The sequence below is a fragment of the Dreissena polymorpha genome, chromosome 1 (genome assembly GCF_020536995.1).
Source record: "Dreissena polymorpha isolate Duluth1 chromosome 1, UMN_Dpol_1.0, whole genome shotgun sequence".
NCBI lineage: Eukaryota > Metazoa > Mollusca > Bivalvia > Myida > Dreissenidae > Dreissena > Dreissena polymorpha.
In genome coordinates, this window is record NC_068355.1 from 46,342,123 (window position 1) to 46,362,666 (window position 20,544).

The following is a 20,544-nucleotide window of genomic DNA, read 5'->3' on the forward strand; positions in this document are numbered from 1 at the left end:
CAGCTTAAACAGACACATGCATCCCCTCAGTCTCCGTCAAGTCCACACAGGTTATGATTATTTTAAGTACTCTTTCTTCCCCCACACCACAGTCCTGTGGAACAGGTTACCCCACCCCATCGTAATTCTGCCTGATCTTGAGAGCTTCAAGCAGGCAGTAGCCTAACTTAGCCACTAAACACATGGGGATTGTTTTTATCAATTTTTATCCCTTGTACACTATATGACTTTTAAATCTCCTAACCACCTAACAACACTATCCTTATTTTTGTACAAATTCTTACTTGCTGAAAGATATCTTTCTCAGCTTTTTCTCTTTTACTTTACTAACAGCCAACGCGCACCCTGCCCATAATACTCGCGAGAGGCGTGAGGAAGTACTAAGTGATAGAAATAGATGGATATGGATCAAGATAAATGTGCGGAAGATCAAGACACCAGACAACTGGCTTCATATATCCACTCGCCCCATGACGACTCGCCCCAAATGTCTACCACCCTTTCCCAAATTTATTGAAAACGAACACGCCCGCACCAAACATAAATAAAATGTATAAATATATTTATGAAAGAATTAATGGCTCATAATGAGCAATCATTTCGAACACACAGCAAATAATGAAAATTCGTTTTTAATGGGACCTTTTTACAGATTTTGGCATGTTTTGAAGTTTGTCATTGAATGCTTTATATGGATACATGTAAACATTGGTTCTAAAAAGCTCCAGTGAAAAGCAAAAATAAAATTAAAGAAAGAAAAAGTAACCCTCAACTGGGCTCGAACCACTGACACCTGGAGTAAAAGTCTATCGCTTAGAGCACTTAGGCCATCCTTGCTCATGCAAGGAGTGATGTATTTTATACTTTATATATGCAATCCTCGTAGTATCACAAAATATAATGACAACAACAGAACTCTCCAAATTATTCAATCGTTTCGCGTTGCAACGCTTTATAATTATTAGGTTTTTAAATTGTCAAAATATGCATATAATGGGTATTTTAGAGCATGGTGAATTTTCAGTATTGCTGTTTCCTCACAAATATTAAAACTACAATGAAAAGTTAAGAATCTGAAACAAAACAAATGTCAACTGATCAAAACATGAAAAGGCCCCTTTAACACAAAGCTATTATTGAGCAATAATTTATATCATTCGTAACAAAAGGCTAAATCGATAATTAATTTGAACATAAGTTCAATTTAGTCGTTTTAGGGTAAGTTGATATTTGGGGTGAGTTGTCTAGGAAACGAAAATACCAAGTCTGGCTTTTACTCGACGGTGAAGGTGCGTTATTTAACACTATAGTTGTTTAAATACACTGTATTTGAAAATGTATAAGAATGAACACGCTACGCAGTCAATGACTATTTGGTGGAACGGGCCTCATACAACACTAGCATATTAAAGCTTGGACAGGACAAGTTCTTGATATGCGTGTTAGCGGCAGTCTACGGGTCAGTGCCCAATTTTTCTTCTGAGAAAACTAAGAATAGAGTTTCCTCGCTTTGTAATATTACTATATTGGTGACAAGTTTTCCATTCGGTGTCTTTTAAAAAGTAATACCAATGTAGGGATTTTCCAGTACTTTTTAAATAATTTTGTTGTAAATGTTGGAGAAGAATCTAGGTTTGTGTTTAGAACTGAGAAGGTAGCATTTCTTTTCGCTGAATTCCATTATCTAGTCGTTTGTCCATTGTGTAATATGAGATTCTAGGACTTATCGATGCTCATTTTATAAGTAAGGAGTTTGAAGTTAAAGTAAGATCCAGGAGGGTATTCTCCCTGATTTATTTTTCGTGGACTTGGGTAAAATTGATGTTGGCTGAAAAGTCAGATAAGTCAATGAGCGCTTGTTGAACTTGATTTTGTCCTGGTCAATGTCATGAAAGTTCCCCGCGACCTCCATTTTACGGTTCTGGCTGGGTGAAACGAATTCAAGGCCCTAAGAGATTGACGAAGTTTCTGAACGGCATACATGTTTCTGTGTGACATGTAGAAAGATGAGACTAGAGGGTCTTTTATCCATCCATATTGATCTGGACCAATTTATCTTCGTTACGAACTCTACTTTATCCTCGGCGATGAAGTCCTCGTCGACTTAGACAAATATTGCTCCACCTATGGTGCCTCGCTTGCTTCTGAATGATTTGTTATATCTTGCAAAGACTGCGCTTGATTGAATAGTCTGAGTCTGAATTAAACAATTGTGTTTGAGTTCAATGCTGATGTGAGCTATGTGCCTTTACGATTGCTGTTTGACGACTGACCGACGTTTAAATGTTAACGCTATTACTTAATTAAGCCCTGGACATAACCAAATGCGTCAGACGCCGAACGCAGACCAAATTTAAGATTAAGAAACAAACGCATTCGTTTGATTAAATATTGACAAGTTATCACATGCACCGTGCGTTTAACGCGCGGTAACCTTACGGATGACCGACATTTTTAAATTTTGTTAACGAATCAAGTGTGTACACTGGTATGCATGATGCGTTCGACCTTTGTTTTAGTAAGTCAGACGCACGGCGGCTATAAGGCCTACATGTGATAATTAGACATTCATACGGTGTTCGCACGTCTGTTGAGCGTATCCCTTCGTCAAAAATCCTGAATAAGAGGCGTGCTTTGTGGAATAAAGGGAACTTTATTTAAAAGAGTTCATTATGATATGTTCACAAGGAACCGTGATCGAAGCATTCCAAATATGCGTCTAGCGCAATTTCCGTTTGGTGGTCGCATGTTATCTGTTTTAGACGAACGACCAATGCAAGTGATGCGCATGCTTCTTGGAAAGGCGTCGTCCGTCGTTTGCAAAGGCATTCCTCTTTTTATGGAGGGCAAATTCCGAGTAAAACAATGTGCATGGACCGAGGTTCAAAGGCGATGTGCTATCGATGCCCTTACGCGGGTTGTTTGACAAAAGACTAACGCATCATGGTCAGCGCTTGCGTCAGTTGCGTCGATTGTTGCGACCTTGGAATCGAGACATAAATGTACGATCGACACACTTTTTATGCCCTCGGTAGGGTAGCATATAGCAGTTGAATTGTCCGTTAGTCCATCTGTCTGTCTGTCAGTCTGTGCGTCCGTCCGAAAACTTTAACATTGGCCATAACTTTTGCAATATTGGAGCAACTTGATATTTTGCATGCATGTGTATCTCGCGGAGCTGCACATTTTGAGTGGTGAAAGGTCAAGTTCATCCTTCAAGGTCAAAGGTAAAAAAACAACACATTTATAGCGGCACAGTAGGGGGCATTATGTTTCTGACAAACACATCTCTTTTTACAATGCTATTTTAAGGTAATAAGATATCATCATGGAGTGTCTTCATTTTAATACTGATTTCTATTTGTAAGAAACAAAAAATGAATATTATTCACCATTGTACTTTGATGTTTACATGTTTTCACACACAAAAATAACTTAAAATTAATAGATCTGCATAATGCTGAATTAAATGGTCTCTTTATGACAACAATCATCTTTGAACGCAAATATATGACTGAGTTTCCTGTGATTGAGGAAGGCACAATTAGTGCAGCACAGCTGACTGCGGTCATTGCAGTACATTTCTAGATGTTTGTCTTCATGAGGGTCACATTTTTAAGGAAATCCTCCACTTCCTTGGACACTGGCCACTTGCTGGTGTCTCCCCTTCCATACGCCACATGTTTCTCAAACAACTGACTATGCAGAGTCATACATTCTGCACAATAAAATTTTAGACAGTTATCACAGTAAAACTCTGCTGACTGGTCAATTGTGTGCTCTATACATGGTGAACAACAAAAGTCTATAATAGAATCAGAGCCTTTATCAACAGTTGATTGAGAACATGTAGCCCTCTTGATCCTTTTAGTGTAAATATTCAGTATAAATCTGTATTCTTTAATAACTTCCCTGCAACTGGTGGCTATAATCATCTTATATAATACTTTGGACCTAACAGTTTCCTTATAAACATGTGGTCTTATGTGTATTATGAATATTGCTGGGCCAAGTGTGAGGTTGATCGCTCCAAAACCGGTTTTAAACCACCAGTGCTTTGCATTGACCGTTCCAAGGCGTTGACCCCAGCTTTATTCTTATTTGTGTTCATGTTGTTTTGTATTGTGCTGTATTGTTCATTGTAATGCACACAAAAATACTTGCAATGCACAACATGCCACTGCTACGCCGGTGTCTATGATGAGATAATGCTGCTGGACTAATGTATACCAATTTTCAATGTGTTCTTCTTATTATAAGTTGGTGCTTATTAATGTAAAATAGTGTATGCAAATACCCTCAATGTAACCCTCACTAACTAAAACGTTCCTTATTATGGCGTTTTGCGTCCAAATTTACATTGTTGGTCTGTAATATCTTTTTTTTTAAGAATTGATGCTAAATGTTAGTACAATTTAACCGCATCGTCGGTTTTAGTCGCTCGCATACTGTAATTCGTGTAAATAAGTATGAATGATTCAACTTCCGCCTTACAACAATAATCTAAATAGTTCACAATGATATAACGTCAAAGTGGTTATTATTGACACAATTTACTTTTTACCAATATACTTTATAATATAATAATTTTAATCAGTATAATTTAAAGATAAATACTTAAAAAATAAAAACACTTATTGTGTTCATACGCATAATTTAACGCTCGGAAATGGTGTATTGATCGAGAGCTTGTGTGACTAGACATAGTATAATTTTAATGTCGATATCAAGAATGATAGCATCACACGATTCATATTGTATTAAAAACAGTATCTCATCATGGATTAAGTTAATTCATGTTGTTTTATGGAATAGTTTGTTGATTTGTTCAAGTTTTCATTCATTGATTTGATTCTGACAAGTCGTTCTGACTTCTGTTCGACTGTCTGTTGACCGAATTTCTGTATTTTATTTCATTAAAGTTGTGACACGGATGTTGTATTGCACGTGAATTTAAACAAGTGTATTTATTGTAATAAATAAAGATATTGTCATTGAATGACAATAAGTACAAGAACGTGACTCGGTATTTTTTGTTTATGGTTGTCAGAGTGAGAACATTTAAATGTTAACTCTCGAACTTTGTATTAACTTAAGGTGTGTTTGGAAACTGTTATTCAGATATCAAACAGTTGTTGAAGGAACCAAATAAAACAAACTAGCATTCATATTGTATTCTCAAACATTCACAAAATGAATAAGCATTTTTCAGGAGGCACGTCAGTCAATGGCGAAGTGCACACTGACAAAAAGGATGTCCTGGATGAATCGCCTAAGAATAAAGCAAATAAAGGACGGCAGTTGAAATCCAAGGCGGTTATGGGTCAGAGACAAGTTGGAGGAAGAACACAATCACAAAGTGACAAACAATCTCCTGATTGTAGTGCTGGATCGAAAGCCAGTGCCCAAAGGTTTCATATCAAAAATATTTTTAGTAGTAAAGAAAAGCGAAGTAGTTCAGAGAGTATTATAGATTCTAAGGACAAAATGAAAGTTAGTGTAAATACTGGACCAATTTTGAAAGGGAAAGAAGGAGTTGATGGAACAATGGAGAAAAATACACGATTTAGAACTTTTAGTCTTTCAGCTTGCCCAGAGATGGGCACTGATGTAGATACTCAGCAAGTTGAACAAATTAATTCTTTAAATCATGCAGCTAAGGACAGGACTAGCAATGGTTGTGAAGCTTCATCAAGTTTAAATAACAAAGAGAAGGTTGATGTAAAAACAATACCTGTTGAATTTCCATTGAAAAGTAAAAATAGTTCATCGAAAAATGAGTCTGAAAATTCCACTCCCATTGTCGAGGTCCCAAAACCAAAAAGTAAAAAATCAGTTACTATTGATGATACAGCGACTGTTGTAGGAATACCTAAAATGGACTCGAATATCAAAGAGGCTAGTGACTTAGACAAAAAAGTGGGAGAGGATGATGTTAAACAAAATGTTATTGATAATGAATTAACAGTGGAAAAAGACACACTTAGTAAATCTGAGTCCTCATTGGTAATAAATGAATTTTCAGAGAAAGATGTAGATAATAAAGATTTGGATGAAGAGAAGAAAGAAAATGATGACGAATTAAAAGACGTATCTGAAAAGAAAAATGAAGTTGAAGAAAAGGCAGTGGCCCAGTCTGAAAATGGACGTTTCTTTAAATTTGATATTGAAATCGGAAGAGGATCATTTAAGACTGTGTACAAAGGACTTGACACAGACACTGGAGTGGCAGTGGCATGGTGTGAATTACAGGTAATTTTGTGTGCATGACAATTTACTTAGTTGTATGGTATACTGGTGCCAATAGCTTTAGGGGTTCTTAAAGTGGCCTTTTCACAGATTTTGGCATATTTATCCCCACGCTTTTTGAAAAAAAGGTGGGGATATTGTGGTGATCTCCGCCGTCCGTCCGTCTGTCCGTCCGTCTGTCCGTCTGTCCGTCCGTCCTGGCCACTATCTCCTCCTACACTAAAAGCACTAGAACCTTGAAATTTACACACATGGTAGCTATGAGCATATGTGCGACGGTGCACTATTTGGAATTTTGATCTGACCCCTGGGTCAAAAGTTATAGGGGTTGGGGTGGGGCCGCGTCAGAAATTATCACTCATTTTTTTAGGTTATTTTACATTTACTTCTTTATTTCTACACCGATTCACTTCAAATTGATACTGGACCTCACCTATGACAATACGGTCAATCTCAACCATGCATGGCCCCATTCCCAACCCTGGGGCGCCCCGCCCACATAGGCCACACCCACCAAAAATTTCCATTTACTATAATTTTTTCATTTCTACACGGATTCACTTCAAATTGATACTGAACTTTTGTTATGACATTAGGGTCAATCTCAACTATGCATGGCCCCAATCCCAACCCTGGGGCGCCCGCCCACATAGGCCACACCCACCAAAAAAATCCATTTACTATAAAAAAAATTTAGGTTATTTTACATTAACTTCTTCATTTCTACACTGATTCACTTCAAATTGATACTGAACCTCTCTTATGACAAAACGGTCAAACTCAACTATGCATGGCCCCGTTGCCAACCCTGGGGCGCCACGCCCACATAGACCACACCCGCCCAAAATTGCCTTTTACTATAATTTCTTCATTAATACACTGATTCACTTCAAATTGATACTGAACCTCTCTTATGACAATACGGTCAATCTCAACTATGCATGGCCCCATTACCAACCCTGGGGCACCCCGCCCACATAGGCCACACCCTCCCAAAATTGCCTTTTACTATAACTTCTTTATTTTTACACCCATTCACTTCTAATTGATACTGAACTTCTCTTATGACAATACAGTCAATCTCAACTATGCATGGCCCCATGATCAACCCTGGGGCGCCCTTGGGTCAAACATGCGGCGTGGGGATACGCGTCGGCCTCTGCCGCGCCATTTCTAGTTTGAAGTTTGTCATTAAATGTTTTATATTGATAAATGTAAACATTGGATCTTAAAAGCTCCAGTAAAAAATCAAGAATAAAATTAAAAAAAGGAAAAAAAAGTAGCTGGTACCAGGGCTCGAACCAGTGAGTCCCGGAGTTAGTCTGAAGTAAGAACGCATTAGCCCTCTCGGCTATTCCGCCGGGTATACACAGTGTAATTATTTTATACCTTATATAAGCAATCTTCGTAGTTTCGTAAATTTTGAACGACAACAACAGAACTCTCCAAATTATTCAATCGTTTCGCGTTGCAACGCTTTATAATTTTTAGGTTTTCAAATCGTCAAAAGATACATATAATGGCTATATTAGACTATCGTAAATGTTCTGTAATACTGTTACCTCACAAATATCATAACTTAAACGAAAATCTGAAACAACTTTTTTCAATTTTGTCAATTTACCAAACCGTGAAAAGATCCCTTTAAAACGAAGAAATTGAATCATTGGTTGAAATCTTTTAAATTAAGCATAACATTTATGACATAAAAGCTTTTCCAAGAGTGCAGTACATTTCAAACTTTTTCTTATATAGTTTTTATAAAAATTACTCTGGATCTTTTCTTTACATGTGTCATGACAGTCTTGGCAGGGTATTTTGGTTGACAAGTCTGCATGCGCACAAATTCAACACGTGGCCCAATATGGGTCACTGTTTTTATGCCCCTCTTCGAAGAAGAGGGGGTATATTGCTTTGCACATGTCGGTCGGTCTGTCGGTCCGTCCACCAGGTCGTTTCCGGATGATAACTCAAGAACGCTTAGGCCTAGGATCATGAAACTTCATAGGTAGATCGATCATGACTCACAGATGACCCCTATTGATTTTGAGGTCACTAGGTCAAAGGTCAAGGTCATGGTGACCTGAAATAGTAAAATGGTTTCCGGATGATAACTCAAGAACGCATATGCCTAGGATCATGAAACTTCATAGGTAGATTGATCATGACTTGCAGATGACCCCTATTGATTTTGAGGTCACTAGGTCAAAGGTCAAGGTCACAGTGACCCGAAATAGTAAAATGGTTCCCGGATGATAACTCAAGAACGCATATGCCAAGGATCATGAAACTTCATGGGTAGATTGATCATGACTCGCAGATGACCCCTATTGATTTTGAGGTTACTAGGTCAAAGGTCAAGGTCACGGTGACCCGAAATAGTAAAATGGTTTTCGGATGATAACTCAAGAAGGCATACGCCTAGGATCATGAAACTTCACAGGTAGATTGATCATGACTTGCAGATTACCCCTATTGATTTTGAGGTCAAAGGTCAAGGTCACGGTGACCCGAAATAGTAAAATGATTTTCGGATGATAACTCAAGAACGCTTTTGCCTAGGATCATGACACTTCATAGGTACATTGATCGTGACCCGCAGATGACCCCTATTGATTTTCAGGTCACTAGGTCAAAGGTCAAGGTCACAGTGACAACAATCGTATTAACACAATGGCTGCCACTACAACGGACAGCCCATATGGGGGGCATGCATGTTTTACAAACAGCCCTTGTTTATATTATCTATATAATTGAGTAAGCCAGTAAAAGATGCTATAATAATAATAATTTTGTTAATTTTGTATTGAAGTAATTGGGAAAACTTAAATGTCTAATTCATTGAACAATTTATACTTTTTAGCTCACCTGAGCTTAACGTGCTCATGGTGAGCTTTTGTGATCGCTTTTTGTCCGTCATCCGTTGTGCGTTTTGCAGCATCAACATTTGCCTTGTTAACTCTCTAGAGGCCACATTTATTGTCCAATCTTCATGAAATTTGGTCAGAAGATTGGTTTCAATGATATGTTGGATGAGTTCGAAAATGGTTATGTTTGCTTGAAAAAATGGCTTCCAAGGGGCGGGGCATTTTTCCTTATATGGCTATAGTAAAATCTTGTTAACATTTTAGAGGCCACATTTACTGTCCGATCTTCATGAAACTTGGTCAGAAGATTCATCCAGATAATATCTTGGATGAGTTCAAAAAGGATGCCGGTTGGTTAAAAAACATTGCTGCCAGGGGGCGGGGCATTTTTCCTTATATGGCTACAGTACAGGCGCCGTGTACTTAAACAAACGCCACTCGCCGCCGTGTTCATTTTATGGTGTTCGCTTACCAAAACACCCCCGCGATGGGTGTTCAGATCAAATATTCGCGGGGGCCATTTTCCATAAGGTGGACACTGCGTATCACCGCGGACCAATAATATCTACCTCGGTGTTCATCGTGTTCGCTAAAAATAAAATAATTAAATATAAACGTAAATTATTGATCCCTTTCATTTAAAGCGATAATGAATACATGTAAATATAGTCTATTTTTATGTACATGCTGGTCGAAGGATATTTTAAGTATTTGACGTGATATTATGCGCATCTAAGATATATGCAATGTTTATAGGTGTCTATCGCACCCGTCGGTTATTTTTTGGTGTTGTCACTTCACATAAACTTATATCTATTAATGCAGCATCAACATTCTAAAACGATATCCCGGAATAATAAAAAAATCATTTAAATATCAATTGTACTTTCGTCATGATTCGGTGTACGATGTGAATCTAAATTTCATTTTAGTGCAGATTCATTCATACGACACAAAGACACAAATTTGTTTTACGGATCATTTCAGCTTAGAGGACTGGACTGTCATGAAAATATCGAATATTATATGTTTTTTTATTAACAACTGAAAGCATGACGAGTTGTTGATAATTGGTCAGTTACCACATTTTTACTAAATATTTTGACCATTTTCTCTTTTTCAGCTCAATTCAACAGTCAAAAATGTGCATAATATCAGTCTAAAACATATTGGCGACAATAAAATGCAACAGGACAGATATTTAATAAAACGCTGATTTAGCAAAAGCAGTATGATGTATCCATATATATATGCTAATAAATACACTAATAAATGCTGTTGTTGTATCACATATTAATTCCGTACATGTACATGTCAGTTGGTGAATTCAAAGTTCATGTCGGCAAAGAAAAACTGCGAAAAAGGTTCTCAACATACAGCGATTTTCCTCCTTCTTTATAAAGTACCGGTAAACGGCACTTTCCCAATTACGAAAAAAATACAAATTTCCCAATTGCTGTCCTTAAATTCCCAATGAAAGGTAAAAAAAAAAAAAAAAAAAAAAAATTTTTTTTTTTTTTTTTTTTTTTTTTTTAGGCAACATTTAGTTAGTTTCCCTTTGCAGCTCTATAGCTTGAACCTAGGTTTATATAATATTAACAGCTTGAAAACACTTGGTTACCAATTTTAAAGTATTTGGGAGCAAATAATCAAATACACCAATTTCCCAATTTGAGGTTTTCACGACTCGATTTTTCCCAATTTTGATGTTTTCACGACTCAATTTTTCCCAATTGGACCAGTACGGGTACTTTTCCCAATTGGACAAGGAAAATCGCTGACATATGTTGCCACAATGTCAACACATTGAAATAAACTGTGACAAATAAAGCTCAACACCTCCTGTTTTTTTATAGTTTGCCTTCTAAAGACAAACTGTTTTCAAAAAGGTGTTGACACAGTTTATATTTACTAAGTTTGAACTTCTTTCAAAGATCTTAAAGAACGTTATTTCAACAAACGAGTCCAGTGCTGAAATCGAAGAAACCTGAAAGACACAAAATATAATCTGTTAAAATATATGTATATGAATAGAAAAACCCAACAACAGTTTACGATTGCACGCGACAGTTGACAATTTCTAAATTTCGTAGCATACTGATGCAGTACGTTATTTCGGACAGTACAGTCAGACGCAAATAAATAAATTATTTAATACTCACTTTCTTTAAAACTCGATATTTGTTGTTAAAAATGGCGATTGAATTGCTTAACACCATACCAGTTAATAGTCTTGATCATCTAAGCGCTTTATTTACGTTTCCGACTTTACGTGCTGTCCGAATTTAAAGTGATGGGCATTTTGTTACTGTTGAATTGAGCTGAAAAGAAACAGGTCAAAACAATAACTTATAATGAATGTGGTATCTGACAATTTATCTACAACTCATCTTGTAGCCAGTTGTTTATAAAAAATATATATTATTTTCGATATGTTACATGACTAACCCATCCGTCTAAGCTGAAATGATCCGTAAAACAAAATTTTGTCATTGTGTCGTATGAAAGAATCTGCATGAAAACCTCATTAAGACTACATTAAGACTCACAACGTACATCGAATCATTTCTGTCGTAAGTTGTCAAAGCGAAAGTACGGTTGATATTCAAATTGATTATTTTCTTTTCGAGATATTGTTTAATTATGTTGATGCTGCATTAACAAATACAAGTGTATATCAAGCGAAAACACAAAAAATAAACAACGGTTACGATACACACCTACATTGTATATACTGTTAGATGCCCATAATATTACTTTAAGTACGCAATATTTGCACATACACGTAGTTTATTATTTTCATTTGAACATGTAAATTTAAAACTCTTGAATGACCATCCCAGACAGGTATTATCAGTGGCTGCGCGGCATTGCGGTGATGCAATCGTGGCGATTCGGGTGTTTGCCGAACACCGCGGTCAGTAGCGTGTCCGCCCCCGCGAAATGTCACCCATGGGGAAAATTGAACACCGCGGACACGCGTTTTTGTTTAAGTACACCATGCCTGTACTGTATAGTAAAACCTTGTTAACACTCTAGAGGCCACATTTATTTTCCGATCTTCGTGAAACTTGGTCAGCATTGTCCCAATAATATCTTGTTATCTCAGGTGAGCGACTTTTGGCCTTTCATGCCCTCTTGTTTAAAGTTTACAATAAAATAAAATCACCAAATGTGTAGCTTCAAGTGAGTTATTACTGTAATTTAGATATCTGTGGTAATTCATATTTTACCTTCATAAGATATTATTGTTTTCTGTGCCAAAAGTTAATTCTCTTGCATTAACCGAATTCTTAAATTGCTTAAATGAGGCCATGTCTAGATTGAACAAGCCAACAAACCCAATTTCAGTGTATGCTTACCAAATTCATAATGAACCTAGTTTGGAGGACATTTGTAGGCCATCCTTAAAAATAGTTTGCTTGGGTTAGCCTGAAGGCCCCTACCAAATAGCCCCAAAGGAAAATGTGTTTGTGTGCAACATACATTGTTATAGATAAGTGCTCTTCAACTGGCTTTCTGCTTTGACGCAGCTGAGTTTTATTAAGTCCCCTACCGGTGGTTTGCGCTCCGTCTGTCAGTCAGCCAGTCAGTCTGTATGCACGTCATTTCATTTTGTTCCTACTTTAAGAATTCTGGTTGCTATGGCAACAAATAGACAAGAAATGTTTCTGAAAATGGTGGATCATGCGATAACTTTAAAATTTCTTCATATTTTTTCATGAAACTTGAAACATGTATAGATGGCAATATTGAGATTATGCACGTCATTTCATTTTTATGCCCCCAGAACATAGGTTCTGGGGGCATAATAAAATCTCACAGTCAGTCAGTCAGTCTGTCCGGATTAGTTTCCACTAAATAAGTCAAGCAATTGTCATCAGATCTTCACCAAACTTCATGAATATGTGTTAGGCTATAACATCTAGGTCAAGTTCATAATCAGCCAAATTGACCCAGACACTCCTGAGTTAGGGCCCTTGAATTATCGTAAAATTGGGATTTTTCTCGTTTCCGCTCAATAACTCGAGCAAATGTCATAGGATCTTCACCAAACTTCATGAAAATGTATGAGGCTATAACATCTAGGTCAAGTTTGATAATCGGCCAAATTGACCCATATACTCCTGAGTTACGGCCCTTGAATTATCGTAAAATTGTTTTTTTCTCGTTTCCGCTCAATAACTCGAGCAAATGTCATAGGATCTTCACCAAACTTCATGAAAATGTGTGATCCTCACCAAACTTCATGAAAATGTGTAAGGTCATAAGATCTAGGTCAAGTTTGATAATCAGTAAAATTGACCATGACACTCCTGAGTTACGGCCCTTGAATCATCGAAAAATTGAGTTTTTTCTCGTTTCCGCTCAATAACTCAAGAAATTGTCATCAGATCTTCACCAAACTTCATAAAAATTAGTAAGGCAATAAAATCTAGGTTAAGTTCGATAATTGGCCAAATTGTCCAAGACACTCCTGAGTTACGGCATTTGAATCATTGAAAAATTGAGTTTGTTCTCGTTTCCGCTCAATTACTCAAGCAATTGTCATCGGATCATCACCAAACTTCATAAAAATGTGTAAGGCAATACAATCTAGGTTAAGTAAGATAATCAGCCAAATTTACCGAGGCACTTCTGAGTTATGGCTCTTGAATCATCAAAAAATTGCGTTTTCGCTCGAAAAATGCTCATAACTTCTATGTGGCTTCAGATGTAACTTTTATATTTGGTATGCATGTGTATATAGACAAAGCCTTTCATTACGCACACAAATTTTGACCCTTTTGACCTTGACCTTGAACTTAGGGTCCACGTTTAGGTTTGAAAATCTGCATTTAGGTTTCTAAAAAGCGTTTTTTGGGGGCATAATTATGTCTTCAGATGGAGACAGCTCTTGTTTTTCCTATGTCAAGAATTCTGGTTTCTATGGCAAGAAATAGACGAGAAAAATTGCTGAAAATGGTGGAGTTTCACCGGTAGGCGACTTTATTGCTTGGCAATAGTCTTGTTTTTCCAATTATTTGGTTGGGTGTTACATGAATTGGTTCTTACTTAACAACCTACCCTGGTCTGGGTAGTGGTTTCCCAAACAATTATTTAAGGATGGCCTGATCTACCAGTAATATACAATGAACCATGAAAGATAAACCTTCTCATTCATAAACTTGGGATATGACCAAATAATCTGTGACCCATACTCTATATCTCTAAACAAAACTAGCTCTGTTGGAGTGGTTATGGTTGTAGCCCAAGATTAAAGAAGTCCGAACCTAATATATGTCATTGATCATTTTGCTGGCAGACCTTGTAAGAACAGTTCTATTGACATGTTTAAATTGTCTCCCAATATTGAACTTGGATTATTGCCAAAAATATGATTGAGCAATTTTTAATATTAAAACTTCTATTTACAACAACTTATACCCAAATACATGTAATCCTTACCCAGTTAATAAATTCTAACACAATCAAAACATGGTGAAAATATAGATGAAGCATCAAATTATTACCGTGGTTTCTTATCATGTCTGTGTACTTATGTTGAATATAAATTTTAAACATTTCAGGGTTAAAAATCTTTTTGTGTGTCATTGTTTTTTTACGCCAAAGTTTGAATAGCACCGGTAGTGGCCCAATTGGGAATAAACAATAACAATTATAAAATGTATAAAAATTAATTGTCATTTTAGTAATTAAATCAAGTTTTGTTTGTAAACTGCTCACATTATTATCAAGCAGGGTTTGTTTGTTTCAAGCACTTGTTGATTGACTGCTCAAGCAGGGTTTGTTTGTTTCAAGCACTTGTTGATTGACTGCTCAAGCAGGGTTTGTTTGTTTCAAGCACTTGTTGATTGACTGCAATGTGCTTTAAACATTATAAATGTACAGTTAACTGGTGTGTGAACTCTTTTTGACAAAAAAAACCGAAAACAATCAAAAGAATATGTTACAGGAAACTTTAGCATGCTTACAACATTTTTGCATTTCAATGAATACTTGCAGGATAAGAAATGGAACAAGAGTGAAAGGCAGAGGTTCCGCGAAGAAGCGGAGATGTTGAAGGAGCTCCAGCACCCGAACATTGTCCGTTTCTATGACTCGTTTGAGCAGCTCAATGCCCGTGGTCGTAAAGTGATTATCCTGGTCACAGAGCTGATGACATCTGGAACCCTCAAGACGTGAGTGTTTTTTCTTTTCCTCTCTTTGAAATTTATTCCTGTCAGTGTTTGCAATTATTTTACATATTTATTTTCTTATATTGGGTTGGTGGTGGTTGGGTGGGGGTGAGGGGTTAAGATTTCAATGGTTTCATAAATCTTATGCTTCTCATATTTGTGTGTTCACTGTTGCACAATTAATTAATATGCTTCCAAAATATGAACATGGTGATAACCATGTCCGAATGTCAGACAACTCTGTGCTTGTTATTTTGCAAAGAAAAACATCAACGTAAAGGTAGCTCATTTGCAGCAGTGACTTCATGTGGATTTTGTCATTTAAGCACGAAGATACATGTTCAATCAGCAATCAGTAGAGGCACATTTAGATGAAACTATTTTAGTGTATGTGTAAATTCACAGTGTGAATAGACATGTTATGTCTTCTCCTTTAACTGCAAACTTCAAACCCAGAACTCATAATTTGTAAAAGTGCTTTTGACTCAGCCTGTAATTTCCATCTTTTCAAAAATATTCCAATAAAATCTGGATTGGAATTCTAAATGCATAAAGCTTTCTCCTGGCTGTCATTTATCAGTGATCTGTCATGGATTCCCAGTTAAACATGCTGAGTGAATATTGAGATTAAAGTTGTTGGGAAAAAACAGTGAGTCAGTTCTTGGTTGGGTTTTGATTTCCATGTTAATGCATGGCTCAAGACATCTGCTGTCTGCCCTGCACTAGCTCATGAATCATGACATCTGTATGTGCAGGAATTGCCAGAATTCTTGTAAGAACTTAACCACAAACATCTTCAACATCTTTATATCTCATTCTTTGAATAAGAAATTCTCGTATTAACAGTCTACCTTAATGTTATTATCATTTAATTTTCCTCCATAGTGTATTTGTTTGAATGCTTGAAAATAGCAAGTTACATGGTTTATTTAATAATGATGTCTGTTTTGTGTGCTAATGCAAAAATATTATTGTTATTATTACTTTGTTTATTCATAGCAAAAGTTGAACTTACGTGTTTATAGACATACAGGTCTTAGCAAAAGTCCATATTGCTGGTATATTACTATTATTATTATTATGCCTTAATACATCACTTCTAAGTCTTCGAAAAATCATCAGTTACAATGATTGAACTGGACTGATGAATTGTCTTGCATTTCTTGTATATTGTTTCTTGCTCAGATTTATGTATTAGCTCATTCATAAAGCCAATATTACAGTTTTGGAGAATGAACAGTTTATGTTAAATTAATGGTTTAAGTCGGTCAGATTACGCTGAATTGACAGATTACACTCAAGTTGAACCCGTCTGCCCCATAGCTGTGGTTAGAGTAAATTGTTCTGATGTTGGCTGGGGTCCAAGTGTTTGCCTACCTACCTTAACATGTCAAGTAAAATGCTTTATTGATAGATTTTGGTATTTGTACTATGTATGTAAACAGGAGTGGTGGTGTACTAGAATAAAATAACAACATCTCCATTATTGTACTAATAATCTGGTGGCTGTATTTATGCGGGTTGTATTTGTAATATTTCAGTGTCAAGTATCAAATGAATACCACTGTCAGTGAAGTACACTTAAAGTTATCTTTGTTTTTCAACTAGAAGGCCTCACTCAGGCTGATGCAGTTGTGTCCGACAGAAATTTAATTAATCATAAACAAATCATTCTGTGTTACTGTGTTCCTGCATGGCTCCTTGTACACAGTACTTTAAGTCTACACAGAAAATGTGAAGTTTGAGTCTGAAACCCATGTACCATTTCCGCTGCTCAACTGTATAGAAAGGCTTTACTATTCGTTTATTAATCATCAATTATAAACAAAATAATCTGAAGCGATGATAATTTACATTTTGTACTATAAAAATCCTTTAGGCTTTATAATTCCTCATAAGTTATAGTCCCAAGAACGCTAGTATAACATTTTTGGCGAAGAGAGTACTTGTCATTCAGAGCTTTCTAAAAAAACTGAAAACTTTGCCTAGGAAATGTTACCAGATAAATTAAACAGGTTCACTGATATTTCCTTTAATACTTATCAGTTTATTTTCATGAACAAATTAGTCTTGGCTCAGTGTTCATTGGTGTTGACAAATCTAAGCTGTTATTTGTTGTTCATTTACTAGCATTGATATTTTTTAGCACATTTCACACTTTAATTGGTCTTATTGTTCCCTACCGGTTTCACCGGAGACTTATGGTTTGCGCTCTGTCTGTCAGTCTGTCAGTCAGTCAGTCAGTCAGTCACACTTTTCTGGATCCTGCAATAACTTTAAAAGTTCTTAATATTTTTTCATGAAACTTGAACATGGATAGATGGCGATATGGACATTATGCACCTCATTTCATTTTGTTCCTACGTCAAAAATTCTGGTTGCTATGGCAACAAACAGACTAGAATTACTGCTGGAAATGGTGGTTTTCTGGATCCTGCGATAACTTTGAAAGTTCTTAATATTTTTTTATGAAACTTGAAACATGGATAGATGGCAATATGGACATTATGCACGTCATTTCATTTTGTTTCTACGTCAAAAATTCTGACAATGGTGGAACTTCTTACAATGGTGGAGCCAGTAGGGGACTATATTGCTTGGCAATAGTCTTGTTATATTTTACATTTAATGATTACTGCATTATAATGACGAGTCAGGTCATAAATTTTGTGCATGCTATTTTTTTTGAATGACTTCAGAAGTTTGATCTAACATTTGTTATAAAGCTTAGTGTACCATAACTCAAGCATACATGTGTATTTTATCTTATGAGTTGGGTATCTAAAGCTGTTAGTCTGGCAATACAATATACATATGTTTATCTATCTACCAATAACTTTTATGTATTTGCAGGAAGCATTTGGTTTCCTTGTTGTACTTTAAGTTTATTTTCCAGCAGAATGCTTTTGTCTTCTGTTGCTTGCATTCCTGTGTTGTATATCAAGGCATAGTGTGACATGTGGGTAAAGCGGAATGTCAAATGTTTGCTTTCTGTCTTTCAAACTCATATTGCCCGCTGCATGATATATGGCCAGGAATTGACCTTAGCCTTCAAATTCTATAAATATAATATTTAAAAAGGTTGAATGTGTTAAAGTTTAGACCTGCATGTGTACATTGACATACTGAACATGTTTGTTAAGTGTACAAAGTTTCACAATAATCTTTTGACAATATTTTTACAACCAGTATATATATGCACATTATTCAGTCAGTTACAAGCTTTTATGTCAATACCTCTGCTTAGTGTTTTTTTTCACCATTTGGTAATTGGACAGGGTCCTTTTGGATTCACATCGTTTTGACTTTAATTGGGAATTGAGTGTTGCTGGATAACAGATGCTTTACAAAATTGCAATTGATAATAAAGGTGAATTCAGTATTACATTTACTAAGGTTGATATTTTAGAGCTACATTGCATAAATGTTGAAACTTAAAAAAGTTATGTTAATACATACAAGAAATAATAATCATTATGGAAAAATAGTGGGCAACTTTATTTTATATTATGAAATTTTGCTAACGAAAACTGACAACTTCAACCAATGAATTGTCTTGGTATCTATCTGAAAAACCCACGACATTCTGATAAGAAGTTCTGAATGCTGTGACATTGCGCATAAGATACCTTAAGTCAGTTGTAATACCATATATTGGGTGATACCTTATGTAATGTTCTGACATTTATTCCCACAGCATGTTGAATAGAGTAGACAAACTATTTCTGTTATCCAAGACCATGTCTTGGGAAGATAAACAAATGTCGGTGTATTAAGTCATCTTCACCTACTTTTTTCATTTATCAGGAATTATGCTGTCTGGCTTATACCTATAATTACATGCAGTAACTAGTAACAAGCTTTTACCTGAAGTACTTTGTGCCAATACCCAGAAATGTTTTCTTAATGTGTGAGTAACACCTGTAACATGTTACATCATTTAAAAATACTAGCTGTATGCATGTATGTACTTGATTGCAGCTTTCTTCTGTTTGTCTACAAAGTATGTTTGTCACTAGCGAACTTGCTTTGGGATACAAGTTAAGGCCACGACTTTTATATTTCTTGGTTTACAAAACCGCCTGCCCTAATTTTTGGAAAATGAGAAGAAAAAAAAATCGGGAAAATCGTCTTATATATATTTTATTCCCGATTGCACTGAAAAACGAGCGAAACGAGAAAAATAAACAATCCAGTTTGAGTACGGTTGCGAATAAAATCAAGTAAGTACAATTGACGACTGGTTCACATATATTGCAGAGATCGGGATATTTTTCAATGTGACACCTTATGAACCTGTCCTTTTATGGGCACTTCTCAAAACTTATTTCGGGTAAAAATTACAGACAATAGGAAAATCAGCATCAGTAAAATTTCGACCCCATCAAATTTATTTCCGAGTCTGTGACGCAACTTTATTGTTTAACATGTTAATTATATTAATTAAACCCGATATTATATTAGATAAAGAAGTACTACCTTGCAATTTGATAATTAGTATACAGGTTTTTTTTTGGCCCGATTTTATAGCCGAAATTCGGCTATGTTCCCAATCCCAAAAAGTATACTTTTTTCCCAAAATGTGGCAAAAAATTCCCAATTTCCAAAAAAAAAAAAAAAAAAAAAAAAAAATTTTTTTTTTTTTTTTTTTAGAAAGATGTCTAATGCTTATTTTATCTCAATTTCAATTCAATTACATCTAACAAAGTATTATATGGTTTTGTTCTTTTAATTTGAATGATTATAAAGAGTTATATCAAATTTAGTATTTCCCTAATCAGTGGACTTTTCATGTGGAAAAAAAGGCTAATGAATTTATTTTCCCAATTTCATGAAAATGCCGATAAAATTCCCAATTCCAAAGCCATGGGCTATCTTCCCAAAAAGTGGGAAAAAAAACCTGGTATAAATTATCCAATAAAACACTGCCATTATTTACGATATATGTGTTTAGGAATTTTGTAAACACGTCCGCCATAGTTAGGAACTGTACAGAAAGTTTGTAAATCAGAACAAATCGGTATATCTCGGAAAATCATAGATAAACGTATTCGCGGTTTCAATGCTTAGGGTTGAGTAATTTTGGCAAATCTGAACTCTACTTGCGTAAAACACTTGCTCAATTAACCATTAAACTCCACCTCCGTTCTCTGCAAAAGATTCGAAGGCGGAGCTATGCACGTGCTTTTATTAAATTGGAGGATTGCCATTGAGAAACAAACACACGATTGGTTCGGCATGTTGATTGC

General features: G+C 35.9%; 1 protein-coding gene across 7 annotated transcripts in view; it reads left to right on the top strand.

Moving 5' to 3' along the window:
- The first annotated feature begins 4,496 nt into the window (after nt 1-4,496).
- The window catches only part of LOC127865071 (serine/threonine-protein kinase WNK1-like), a 78,567-nt gene continuing 62,519 nt past the window's right edge, over nt 4,497-20,544 (top strand). For 5 of the 7 annotated variants that reach the window (XM_052404942.1, XM_052404948.1, XM_052404943.1 and 2 more), the window contains exons 1-2: nt 4,641-6,252; nt 15,123-15,298. In XM_052404942.1, the coding sequence (XP_052260902.1) occupies nt 5,194-6,252; nt 15,123-15,298 (1,235 nt within the window). In that variant the 5' untranslated portion in view covers nt 4,641-5,193. Of the gene's footprint in view, nt 4,537-4,640; nt 6,253-15,122; nt 15,299-20,544 lie in introns of those variants that run through there. The other 2 variants (XM_052404947.1, XM_052404946.1) reach the window with 2 other exon arrangements.